The sequence below is a fragment of the Notothenia coriiceps genome, unplaced genomic scaffold (genome assembly GCF_000735185.1).
Source record: "Notothenia coriiceps isolate Sejong01 unplaced genomic scaffold, NC01 NC01_scaffold00037244, whole genome shotgun sequence".
NCBI lineage: Eukaryota > Metazoa > Chordata > Actinopteri > Perciformes > Nototheniidae > Notothenia > Notothenia coriiceps.
In genome coordinates, this window is record NW_011369945.1 from 21371426 (window position 1) to 21385069 (window position 13644).

General features: G+C 41.6%; 1 protein-coding gene across 1 annotated transcript in view; it reads left to right on the forward strand.

The window, feature by feature from the left end:
* sik3 (SIK family kinase 3) overlaps positions 1-13644 on the forward strand; it is a 31580-nt gene that overhangs the window by 11275 nt on the left and 6661 nt on the right. The window contains 14 exon segments of the mRNA XM_010793871.1: positions 111-272; positions 462-586; positions 1193-1316; positions 1541-1659; positions 2255-2365; positions 2645-2779; positions 3265-3342; positions 3921-4030; positions 4382-4538; positions 5406-5555; positions 5638-5711; positions 6827-6961; positions 9227-9368; positions 12450-12569. Of these exon segments, the coding sequence (XP_010792173.1) occupies positions 111-272; positions 462-586; positions 1193-1316; positions 1541-1659; positions 2255-2365; positions 2645-2779; positions 3265-3342; positions 3921-4030; positions 4382-4538; positions 5406-5555; positions 5638-5711; positions 6827-6961; positions 9227-9368; positions 12450-12569 (1742 nt within the window).

Below are 13644 nucleotides of genomic sequence, written 5' to 3' on the forward strand. Positions count from 1 at the left end.
TGATGATCCAATGTTGTAATTGATTTGGCCAAATCGGAACAGAATCACATTCTTTACTTCCTGTATATTCAAAGAGAAGTCTCTAAACTGTACACTGTTTGCGTGTACAGACCATCTTGTGGCTCATGGGCGAATGGCTGAAAAAGACGCCAGGAAGAAGTTCAAACAGATTGTGGCAGCTGTCCATTTCTGCCACTGCCGCAGCATCGTCCACAGAGACCTGAAGGCAGAGAATCTCCTGCTGGACCACAACCTCAACATCAAAATAGCAGGTGTGTGTGTTTGCACTTCAAAGTGTATGAGTGAGGAAATTAATTCAGGTGTCTTAAGCTGTCTTGTTTGTTTGGGAATTAGCAAGTATCAACATGTGCTTCTGGAGACATTTCTCGACTTGATTGCATTTACTCGTTCGGGCAAAGCGGTCTGATTGAATGAACCTACCTCTCCTCTCCCCCTGTCAGATTTTGGCTTCAGTAACCTGTTTTCTCGAGGACAGCTGTTGAAGACGTGGTGCGGCAGCCCTCCCTACGCTGCACCAGAACTCTTTGAGGGCAAGGAGTATGACGGACCCAAAGTAGATATATGGGTGAGTAGGCTTTTAGGTATGTAGGAGGCCCTGTTGAGCTGCATGGTGTAGTTCATTGGCTTAAAGGTGGGGTAGGTAAGTTTGAGAAACCGGCTCGAGATACACTTTTTTTTATATTCCATGGAATGCTCTTAACATCCCAATAGTAGTGAATATCTGAAGTGCGTTGACAACAAATCCATAAAAAACATGTCCTCTGTGGAAGCAGTAGTTCTGTAAAAAGCACGACCAATCATCTGAGCCGGCCCGTCTAAAATAACTGGATGGCCTAGCTGCCTGTCAGCCTTCCATCTGTGCACAAACTTATCCCGTGCCCTCATTGGTCATGTTCGTGTGTGTTGGAGGAGGGGCTCTGTAAGGAAGTGGAAGTATTTTCAAATTCGAGTGCACTCGAGCTGGTTTCTCCAAAATGACCTACCACACCTTTTAAAGACAACAACAAATAGTCCCAATGAATGTGACGTCTTGAAAGTATTCTGTCTTAAGATAAAGTATACAATTTCAGCTATCTTGTCTATTTATTTATTATAGCAGTAATTGTTTGTCTAAGTCTATTAAAAAATGATGAACTCATGGTTTGTTTCCCGCTGTCTTTTCTATCTATAGAGCTTAGGGGTGGTGTTATATGTGTTGGTGTGCGGCGCCCTGCCTTTCGACGGCAGCACTCTACAAAATTTGCGGGCACGTGTTCTCAGTGGCAAATTCCGCATCCCCTTCTTCATGTCTACAGGTAGGATGTCATTCTACATACATCAACTTCTTGAACATAAAACAAAAATACCAAAAACAAGAAAAGTGAGATTTTCCCCCTCTTTTCTCTATAAACCACACAAATGAAAAACTATCACTGGTAATCTTCAGTGTCATTTTGCATGTTTTCAAACAGTCAAGTTGCTTTGATTTATTTTATGTTTCAAACGGTGTCATTTCATGTATGGTTGTGTTTTATTGCAGACTGTGAGTACTTGATCAGACACATGTTAGTGCTGGAGCCCAGCAGGCGGTTGACCATGGAGCAGATCTGTAAGAACAAGTGGATGAGACTAGGAGACCCAGACCCAGACTTCGACAGGGTGAGCCCCCGCTACAAGTGTTCAGCAGTGGATATCTATAGGGACATTATATGATCATCATAAAGCAAATCAAATCGGACTCATTTTTCACCTTGTTCTGAGGTTGTGGGTTTCTCTTTGACTGCACATGGTATTTTTTGCAAATCGTGTAAAATTGGATTATTTAGTGTCTTTGTGTTTGTGTCATTCTTGCAAAGATGACTCATCTCCGATCTGCATTTTCTACTGAATGTGTTAAAAAAAAAAAAAAAAAGTCTTGCCAAATAATTTGATATTAGAGATGGCAAGGTTGAATTAGTTACTGATAAGTTTATATGTTGAAAATCAGATAATTTAAAATGTATAACTAACTCAATGCATACATTTGGGACCAGCTCCTTTTTAATAAAACGGGTTGATTTCGATTATGCTTAATGAATTTGATTGTACGCCAAAAAAACGCCATACTATTTCTTCCCGACTTTCTCATAGTTCTTAACAGTAACCACCTGAAATCTATGTCGTAATCTCAAACTACTTCTTTAAGTACATTTTTATGGATTTATGGCCTTGAAGTAAAAAAACCTCAATGGAATTTGTCTTCTCTTTTTTCCAGTTGATAGCAGAGTGTGAGCAGGTGAAGACGGAGAGAGACACGGAGCTCATCAATGAGCAGGTGCTGATAGCCATGTGTGAGATGGGCCTGGACCGAGAGCGCACACTTCAGGTTGGGAACAAATACGAAGCTGATCCGCACAAATCAATGAAAACTACTTGCTGTGTAAAGGATTACTGTAACGGGACACAGAAGTCACAGTAAACGCTGCGTAGGAGTCACAGTTCTTTGTGAGCTCGCTTCAGAGGGAAAGCAAACTAAGTGCATGAGGAAGTGTTTCTTATCATCTGGCTACATGCACCAGACCATCACAATTTAGCATAAAAGCATTAGAGCCCTATTTAAAAAATCATCTTACCGCTTGTATTTATCCTGCCTCTTCCTCTCTAGTCCCTACAAACGGATGCATACGATCACTACAGTGCCATCTACAGTTTGCTGGCGGACCGCCTCAAGAAACACAAGACCCTGCGCGTGGCCCCGCCCACACCACGCTCCATTAGCTATCCTCTAAACGCCGTACAGGTAATTCATTGTTTACTGTGTTAGCATGACGTGACGATATATTTTCAACATTCCTCGGTCAGTAATTGGTCCGCTTTGATCATATTTGAGAGTTTTGGAGTTATTAAGGTGGCTAGTAAGTATACATTTGTAGAAAAAGGTTTTTAGAAGCAGTGGGACAGTTGATCTTAAGACACTGTTTAATTATCTGATTAATAGTATGGTTTTTCTGTGGACACAATGAAATGTAATAATACGTATGAACTGATTCGTGGATAATAATGCAATTTTACCAAGATCTCCTTCAGTGTCATACAATCAACAGTTGATTGTGACCGCTTGAAGAAGAGTAGTGTTGTTTAAGGGTTCTTCAGAATGTGCTCTGAGTGGAGGTGATTGCTTTAACTCACATCCGCCAATCCCGTGGCACAAGTGGGATCGCTTTGCCAGAAAATGAGTCTAATCGTAACCCTTCTTGCCTGTGTGTCTGTGTTCGTGCCCAACAGACGGATCCACAGGGTAATCCCGTTAGCATGACCGTTCCCCACGTCCAGCTCATCAACCCAGAGAACCAGATTGTTGAGGTGAGTCAACGCTGCACGTTGACATCACCTTGGCAGCGACGGTCATCAAGATTGTTATACAAGCTACGACCATGTTGTAAACTAACTCTGTTTTATGTAATCACTGGCTGTCCGGTGTTTTCGGTTTACTACTACAGTTTACTACTGTCAGTGTGGCTTTGGATCCATCTGCGATACACATAATTACACATGCACACACACTCAAACAGAACACACACGGCTTCCAAGCTGACTCACAAATGCTGTGAAACACAAGAATGCGTCAGATTACTGCATTGCAGCAGGGATTTGAATAGAAGAAATGAACTTTTAAGCATGTATTTTCTGAATGGCAGTGTTTCCCACATAATTACATTTGAGCAGATTCAAGCAGTTAAACAAATAACATTTCTTTGAAACGATCACTGTTAAAAATGCACTAAATGCACTTTGGTGTCTGATAATATCCAACATCCCGTGAATTTGAAAAACATACCAAATGTATATGATCTATAATATTGCCACACATGTTCCCAAGCATGCAACACACAAACTAAAGGGCATTCATAATAATAAATATGTGTCTATTTATTGTTCAGCCGGATGGCAACATGGCACTGGACAGCGATGAAGGGGAGGAACCGTCTCCTGAGGCCATGGCGCGCTACCTTTCGATGAGGCGGCACACTGTGGGAGTACCAGACCAAAGGTTAAACACAACCCTCAGATCTACCATCAGTGATGTATAACCTAGTGCTACAATATCACAAAATGTATTTTATATTCTACTGTAATTTCACCTGATTACTCTAAAATCTCGGCCATTATTTCCTTACATTTTTTTTCCATAACAACTTTTCTGTGAAAGTTAGTCTATATCTTTCAGGACTTCCATGTATTGTCATGTTATCTTTATTTATTTATTTAACACCGTTATCAAAAGATGGTGTATGCTGTGTTTTTTAGTCAGGCTAGTTTTTTTTGAGTTTATTCAATATTCAGTGGGCAGTTCTAGTGGAGTGTGGGTTCCTTCCTGACATCCTCCCTTCTCCACCCACAGGACAGAGATGCAGGAGGACCTCCAGCAACTGCCACCAGGGTTCCCCCGTGGGGCAGTGCCTCAGCCCCCCTTCCCCCCACTGGCCCCTCAAATGAGCCAAATGCACACTCTCATGCCCACACAGAGCCTGCAGCCCACCCAGCAGCTGGAGTACAAGGTACAGTCGTAGTAGAATGTTGTACATTTGTGGCAGTAGTAACTTTTCGATGAGCCTAGTTACTTGATACACTTTTTGTTGATTTGTTTTGTTAAAGCAGATGTTAAACAAGGCTGGAGACTTTACATTTTTATCATTGTCCTGGAACCATCCTGAAAAATAGTTTAAACTTCCCAAAGTCATTGTTAACCTTTTTACTTTGTTTTGTTATCTGCAGTTATTGTTTTTAAGAGCACACTATTCAAAGGATCCACATTTTTTTTAATATTGTATTGTAATTTATTATTTTATATATTTAATAGTTGCTTAAAAAATATATTGGACTAGTATTGCAATTATGTTCAATACACTTGTTAGGTAGTACATATTACACAGGAACACATGTATAAATTCCTACTCTAATTCATATTTTACATGTTTTCAAACTGTATTTATTGAATTGCCTTATCAAAAATCAAATGTTATATTATTTGAACACAACATGATATAATTAAACTTCGTCCACAGGTAATTTATCCTACTGTAATGCAATACAACCCAAAGGTTAACAGTTAGCTCCCTAAATTAGGAACATGCCACCAACCGACTGTTAGTAGTACGCCTTAGCAACCACGTGTGTAGATCCTGCATGACAATGTGAACTGGGAGGCGGGACTACAAACATAAACATGTTTATTGCTCTCAGCTGCAGGTACGAGTGTTAACCTACAGGTGTGCTGTACTAGTTTGTCCCCATTCCTGCCTCAACTGGCAACTACAAAGCAATAACGCCAATCTCCTGATCGATTATTGTTTTGGTTAATCGAAGCATCCGTTATTAGAAGACTTCTCAGAATAATAAGTTACTTGTTTCTGCCAATCCTCCAGGAGCAGTCTCTGCTGCAGCCCCCCACCCTGCAGCTGCTCAACGGCATGGGGCCTCTGGGTCGAAGAGCTTCCGACGGCGGGGCTAACATTCAACTTCATGCTCAGCTCCTCAAGAGGCCCCGGGGGCCCTCACCGCTTGTCGCCAGTCCGGTGAGGATCTGGATGTCTTTTATAATATCCCCTCATTTAAAACGGTTGGAAGTTTTGACTGTAAACTCTTTGCCTCCTCCAGCACCCTATCCCTGCTGTAGCTCCGGTGGATGAGGAGGGTTCGGATGGAGAGCCTGACCAAGAGGCCGTGCAGAGGTAACCCGCGGCTTTTGGTGGTGGGGAATTCTGTACAGGGGTGCTGTCTAAACTGGATAATCTGAGGCTATTATTATTTAGGTGAACATTTATTCTTTTGAGACTTTATCTCACATTTATTATAATCTATTGATTTTAGGATCTACTGATGAGTAATATATGTGTGTAATACATCACTGCATTCTTAGTTTTTTCATCAGCCTTAAATATTGACTAGTCGCACGCAGGACGGTATTCCTTTTTTTGTACGACAATCACAGTCAGGAAATATTAGAAGTGTGTGGGGGGGGGGGGTTTGTTGATTTGAGAATTACTTTTTGAACATAGAAATGCAAAACTCTGGGTTTACCCAAAACATAACGGAACCACACAGTGGGGGTTTATAGTCAGAGGTCAGAAAAGTCATCCCAATTGAGAGCATTGACGTAGTTAGAGTTGAAATCAGGACAGGGTCAAACACAGGCTTGGTGTACGGAGTCGTGATCTTGATTAAGAAGTCCAGTTTCCAGCTGCTCCTCTTCAGACAGCACCTTCTGTAGACTGCGCTGGTGTCCTGGGTTGCTGGGAGTGAGTGCCTCCAGGCTGCTCTGCTTTTTCCCACGGGAGGTGGCCACTCTGCTGTGGTGCTTACCCCATCTCTCCTCCTTTCTCCATCGCGCAAGTGCCTTCTGCCACAGTTTCAAACTGACTCTGCCACCAAATCCAGCCCTACTATCTTTCAAACCTTTTGGCCAAAAGCTTCTTTATCTCTTTCATTTCAACAAGTGCCAAATTATTCTCCAACCTTTCTCACTCTTTCGCACACAGCTTTGCTAACCCTGAAGCTTGCAAAATGAATGATAACAAAAAGAAGACATCCAGTCCAATCCTAAATTGGAAGCTGGGGGGTGTGGGTGTGGGATACCCATAAGCTATAACATCCATCTATGATGTAATTGCATTAAATGTTTTTTTCTGATTGGCTAAGATGATATGAATGATGGCACCCATTGGCAGAGATGGGAAGGGGCGGGCCTATCCCCCCGTCTCCATTAGCCAATGAGGACAGAGAGCTGACCAGCACTGCTTCCTGTCTCCCACCCTCACCCCCGTCCTCCCCCCTCCCTGCGGCCCAGGTACCTGGCGAACCGCTCCAAGCGGCACACGACGCACGCGCTCATGAGCACATCGCATGGCGAGCCCTCGGCAGAGTCACAGCGGCCCCAGGGCCCCCGCCAGAGGGGGGGCTGGGCCCTCGACACACACACCCGGTGAGGGGACACACCCGCTCCGAGCCGTATATGCACAAAAACTCACACAAACACACATTTAATGAGGGGCATAGTAAGCCTGACTCTATCTTTTTTTCTCTCTCTCTCTCACACACACACACACACACACACACACACACACACACACACACACACACACACACACACACACACACACACACACACACACACACACACACACACACACACACACACACACACACACACACACACACACACACACACACACACACACACTCTCTCTCACTTGCACTTACAGTTGATCTCACACACACATTGGTGAGAATATTCTCTCACCATGTGAGAAAGTTTCACACCTTCTAAGGAGGAAAAATATGTTTTTTTTTGTGGTGTATGAGATTGGAGGGTGTGGCACATGACAGACATATCTCCACATCACCAGTGCATTTAGAAGAACCCTTATTTCCTCATTAACCTGGGAAAATCAGGTATGTGACCGGATCAGATTTAGCAGGTTGTTCTTGTACGAACAACCTCCCAAAAGCTAAATCTTGACTTCTATTTATTCTCCCTCCTGTAGCATCCACATTTAGTGTTCTCGGTGTTGTCCAATTCTAGCTGTTGACCCCCATAAGTATCATCCTTCTCCAACTCCGTTTAAAAAAGTGTTTTGAGATACTAGGTGTCCTTTAGGATTTGGATGCAGTGATAAGCAGAACCTGTTGGACAATGTGTGCTGAATTGTTGAAGGAAATCACACGCTCTGTTGAGCTACAATACCGGTGTAAAGCTAGAAGTGGAATCTTTTTTCATGGAAAACGTTTTAGCAAACAGATGCTGTGATCTGCTCAACATCTGCATGCCAACTCATTGTAGTTGTTTATGTGCTCTATGCTATGCAATGGAAAGTAGATTATGTCCTCATCTTGCCACTGGTGACAGATGTTCCTCTGTGTAGTGCTTAGTAAAGAGCTCTTAAGTAGAAACAGAACTCTCAAGAAGCTTTCCTTTAACGTCCTAAATTCTCATTGTTGTAGACAGAGTTCCCGTTAGAATATCTTTTTGCCGGTCAAAATGTCCGTAAAAGTTTAAATCTTCCGGACAAAATGAGAAAAGTGTCGGTCAAAGGTCTTCTTTGTTATTTATTGAGCTTTAAAACAAATTGATATGATTCGATATTAAACAAACTAATTATAGTAGATTAACTACATCATTCAAAAGTGAACAGTAACTTACAATAACACGGGAATAGTATCATGCAGCTCGCGGATCAGTAATGAGTGACCCGACAGTAAAACTAAACATATCTATAAATAGATTAGGTAGTTTGAGAGGTAATTAAAATAGCTACATGTGAATAAAGATTAGGTAAGTTTGAGAGGTAATTAAAATAGCTACGTGTGATATTCTAACCTGAAGTGTGTGTTTTGTCCGCTCACCGCTGCATGTCTACTCGTCAGCAGCAGCAGCTGATCTCTCTCTCCTGTTAGATTAGACTTTACTCGCGTTTATGTCCATATTGATGAGATCTAGCTAGTTCTAGCTAATGATATAACTACCTGCTTATTAAAAGACACCTAAACAATAAGCGTCGCTATGCAACCGGGGGAGGCCACAAAGTATAGCGCAGCATTATGCATTTGTTTACATGCCCACCGGAACCCCGAGGCATTACCAACAGATCAACGCACAATCAACCCATACAGCACATCTCTTTCTCCACATTAAGTGTTAGACATTAGAATTGACTATTCTTGTCTGTCACATAAGTGGCGCAACTGATGCGGTATTGCGCTAAGGGGAAATTATTATGACCGGACACTTTGACCGGAGAGATTTAGATTTGCCGGTCTTCAGCATATTTTACCGGTCATAGTCCGGTAATTACCGGCTAACGGGAACTCTGGTTGTAGATGAACTTGAGTAAACAACGTGTCCGCTCAAAGGTGTAAATATGAGACATTTTGAAGTTACAACTTTGCTCCATAACCTGTCTTCTTCCCTGTCATGGTCCTGGCAGGATGGATGAAATCATTTAAAGGATGTAGCTGGATTTGTTTGACATATCCATTTTTCTACACTCAATAAATCACAGGCTGACATATGAACTTGTAATATTTTGTGCAGACATGAAGAGCTCAAGTTTCTTATCTGTGTGTTTCTGTGTCTGTACGCTTGAATGTGTGTGTCAATGTGTCTGTCATCTGTCATGCTGCGTCTTCATGTGTGTGTTTGTTTTTGTGTGGACGTGTTTGTGTCTTCCCCATGTGGATCCCTCCTTAGATCAAGCTATAAGGACTGTAACACCCTTCATCTCCCCATGGAGCGCTTCTCCCCTGTCAGGCGCTTTTCTGACGGCGCAGCCACCATCCAAGCCTTCAAGGCTCATCTAGAGAACAGCAGCATCATTAAGCAACTCAAACAGGTACATCACCCTTACTCCAAGAGAACACATTATGCTCATAATTGTATTTTATGCCTCTACGATATGTTTACATGCTTTAATGTTCAAAAAGGTATTTGTTTTCTCATACCGCCTGTTCTGCAGCTAATAGAAGTGCGAGTGTTACATAGGGATGTCACTATGTTACGGAAGTAAACAAAAGAAAGGGAATACCCCAAACCGCATAATAGAGACACTTTGATATCCAAGAATATCATCTACTTCTCTTGTGGAAGTGTGTAAGGGAAAATAGGAAAACATTTCTGTGGAAAGGTCCATAGAGTTAATGATCAATACGGTAAAAGAATGATTTCACATTGTGCCGAAGTTTCAAAAGTTCCCCTCTGGTTTGCTGCAACCCCCCTGCCATTTCAGAGACTCACAAAGGGAGGGGTACTAAATGCTTGCAAACAATGACGTAGCAAATGTGGCCCTAAAGAAAGGTTTCTTGGGGATACAAACGGAAGGTCCCTGGTATTGCAGATCTGCTTTTTGAGCCGAGTTCAGTGATACAGCCCCCCCCCCCATCTATAGGCTGACTGTTGCTACCTAATGCTCCTTTTCTGGGCTCAGCTACCATTTCAGTGTAAAGAAGAAAGCTACAGTAAGGAGATCATGATTTTTAAATAGTCTTTTACGTTTGAACTTGTTTTCCTTTTTTTAAGTTTTGAATACCTAATTTCTACTAAACAAAGGACATAAGTATTATCCCAAGTAAGCTCAGTGCCATCAGTCATATCTGACTCATTGGAAGCTTTTCATTCTCTCTTGACTCACAAACTCGTCCTCGTGTCCTCGCTCCTCCCAGCCAGGATCTGAGAGAGATGCGAGGTCGGAGGCGGCTAAAGGAGAAATCCTTGGTGGTTGACGTCACTTACTTATTACTTGCCGCTTAGCTGATTGTGGTACGAATGATCACATTAGTGGTTTTAATTAGGCCAAGGCAGCTTTTAAGTCTCCACTAATCTACCTAGGTCAGCAGGCCAGTTTACCATGACCTTGTTAAGAGCATCAACAGTACTTTGAAACACAATTTGATATCCCCTAATCATCATCATCATCATCTTTCGATTGACCAAAAAGCCAAATGAATTTAAACTTGATTGTAAATGAAAACAAACAGACACCAAACTGCTGTTTCGTGGGATGCCATAAAACATGGCAATTCATTTATCTGACCTATTCTTCATTATAGTTGAGTGGGAATGAGTTCCAGGTCAAAGGTGGAAAGAGGACGCAGGGAAGCTTCTGTTAGCTTAATGAGAAGGATCCAACTGGCTTTTCCTGGAGGTCAGATCAAGTCTTTAGGATTTTCTAATGTTTAAGCAAGAGGGATAAAGTCTTTCTTATCCTTTTGAGTGGCTTGATAAGGGTACATTAAGATTAGACCAGGGGTTAACAAAAGTGCAAGGTGAAACAGGATAACTGTGCAGGTGACAAATGAGTCGCTCAGTAAAACTGGCAGAGCATGGAGCTAGCTCTGGGTAGTTTTGACAAGCTAACAGGGTAGGGTAGCAACTAAAGATTATTCACATCATAAATAAACTAATTTCAGAAAAACAGTAAACAAAATGTCCAACCCAGTTCCACAGAGATCAATAATGTTTTTGAATGTTCAGTTTCTTCATTCCCAAACCCCCAAAATATTCAGTTTAATTTAATGGGATTGTTAGGAACCAATGAAGTAGACTGGTGGTTGATCTCATGGGGTTTATCCTGATGTATAAACCAAGAAATAATATATAAAACAGTACAAAATCACACAACAACCTACATTTGAGAGACTAACATTTCGTTCGGCCATTTCTATATGGACATGTATATGTATTTCTTTTAATTGATCAGTTGACTAATCAGTTCTACAACAAGGTCACAAATGGCATATTTCTAGTCTTTCACTTGGCAAATGTCACACATTTCAATACACTAACTGTACAGTAACGGGTGCCATTCAATAAATAAATCAAAATGCATGTAATCAGCACTTTAAATGCTTTGTAAAAAGATGGTGTTGAAACACTACCACTTACCACTTTCACAAAGGGTCAAATGTCTGGAGTTCCAGAAAAGGCAAAAGTGTTGACAGATGATAATGACAGGGATAAAACTCTTGACACAATTAGACTTACTGTAAATCCAGAGTCAGTACATACAGCGTTACCTAGGTAATGCTAACCTCAAGCTACCTCTCGAGACATCACATCATCCGCAGTGACACTTCAATGGGATTACCTCACCCGGTAGGAGGTTGGGGCGGGAGGATAATCATCATGTTCTCAGTGGGTGCTTAATTTTAGGCGTGCTCTCGCCTGTTGGGATTATGTGATTTCTCTTACGTGTTAAGAGGGGTAATACGGAGAGGTGAACTCACACATGACCTACTATAGACCCGGGTAAAGGGATTTGTTGACTGGAAATCAACAAGTGCAGGGCCTAGTATACAACCTCAGACTACATCAAACGTGTTGCAGCAGGACTGTTGTTTTCACGAGTTTGGACTTTTTGAAATACGGTTACTTTTATTATTTACAAAATATATAAGAAGTATCATCAAACAATAATTAGCTTTATTGTAGAAGTTGACCTGTGTTGTTCCAGCCTTTCGACTTTCTTTAATATTAAAGCCAGCCAGATGACACCATTTTTTTAAACTCCCACTAAGACATTTAAAGTGGTTTTAAAATGCATTTCCTTCGAGCGCTAAACACCATGAACTGATTTTAAATATTCATATTCAATATTTGCAAAGAAGCTGTTAAGTATTTGTATGCAATTTCTTAAAGATGCGCCATTTCTTACAAATATGTTTAGAATTTGTGAACGAAGGTTACATAGATATTACACATTTGTATTTCTGCCAGACAAGTTAAATATGAATACAGTTGTTTTTGTCAAACAACTCTCCCTGGTGATCTGACAAATAGTTCATTGCAGCCATTGATGGATCATTTTCTTAAAGTTTTTGGCTTCTGTTCTACATCCAACGCTTTACCCTCTGTTAGAGTCACTTCCCCTTTGGCACATGAATGTAATATTTGGGAATCCTGTCTTTGTTTCCAATAGGAGTGTGAGCAGCTGCAGAAAATGTATGCTGCTCAGCAGGATGAGCGACTCCTGGAGCACACCCAGCAACAGCATATCCTCTACCAGCACGAGCAACAAATCCTCCACCAGCAAATCCAGGTGTGAGACGCTGACGAGTCATAAAGTCGTCATTCCAGGCCGAAACCAAACTGTGTGCATGGTGCTTTCCAGAAGCATTGTGATGTTTGCGATCGGTTATAATCTGTCACGCAGGAGTATTGGACTCTTGGACTCTTGGAGGGTACCTTAAGAGGGGAAAGAGGGGCATAATAACATGAGGAAAGGATACTCGTTATTTTCAAGCAATGCTACAATAGACAACAGGTTGGATTTAAAATCAGCACAATTGGTCGTGATATGATCTGCTCTTGTGACGGAACATTGAGATTTAGATTTAGTTGTTTGTGTGCTGACAGTGCAGAACTTGCTTGGGGTAAAATGAACAGGCCAGCAGGGTAGGGCTGCAAGTTAAAACCATTTTATTAGAACTAAATCTGCAATTTATTTTCTAGATTAATTGTTTATTAGACCCTCCAGAAAAACGCGGGCTAAATTCCTTGATTATGCGATTAAATATGCGGGGTTTTATGCGGTGAAATTGCGGGAAGTTAGGAAATATGCGGAAAGTTGCGAAATATGCTAAATATGCGGGGGAAAAGAATAACAATTTTTTTAAATATTGGGCTGTCTTATTTATTCTCTCTCACACACAACCTGCCACTAACGTTAAACCCCTTTACTATTCAATTAAACACATTCAATGTTTACTTATTGTAAAAGCAATTGGGCTATTTTAATCTCACACACACACACACACACACACACACACACACACACACACACACACACACACACACACACACACACACACACACACACACACACACACACACACACACACACTTCTTCGCCTCCTTCTGTTTTCATTTACTCGTTCGTTATCTGACCAGCTTCAATCTTGTAGGCTACCCACTTCGTTTCTTGTAGCCCTCGAAAGGGTTTTGGAGGTTGATGCCTCGGTGAACGTGAGTTGTTTGGCTTTCCGTGCGTTGTTTGGCTTTCTTGTCCGCAGCAGCAGAAAGCCTTTTCGAATGTTTGAATTAATCAAAGTGGGTCGTCACCGTCGATTTTCTCTTATGCTCCAACCTTTATATATACAGTCTATGGCTCCAAC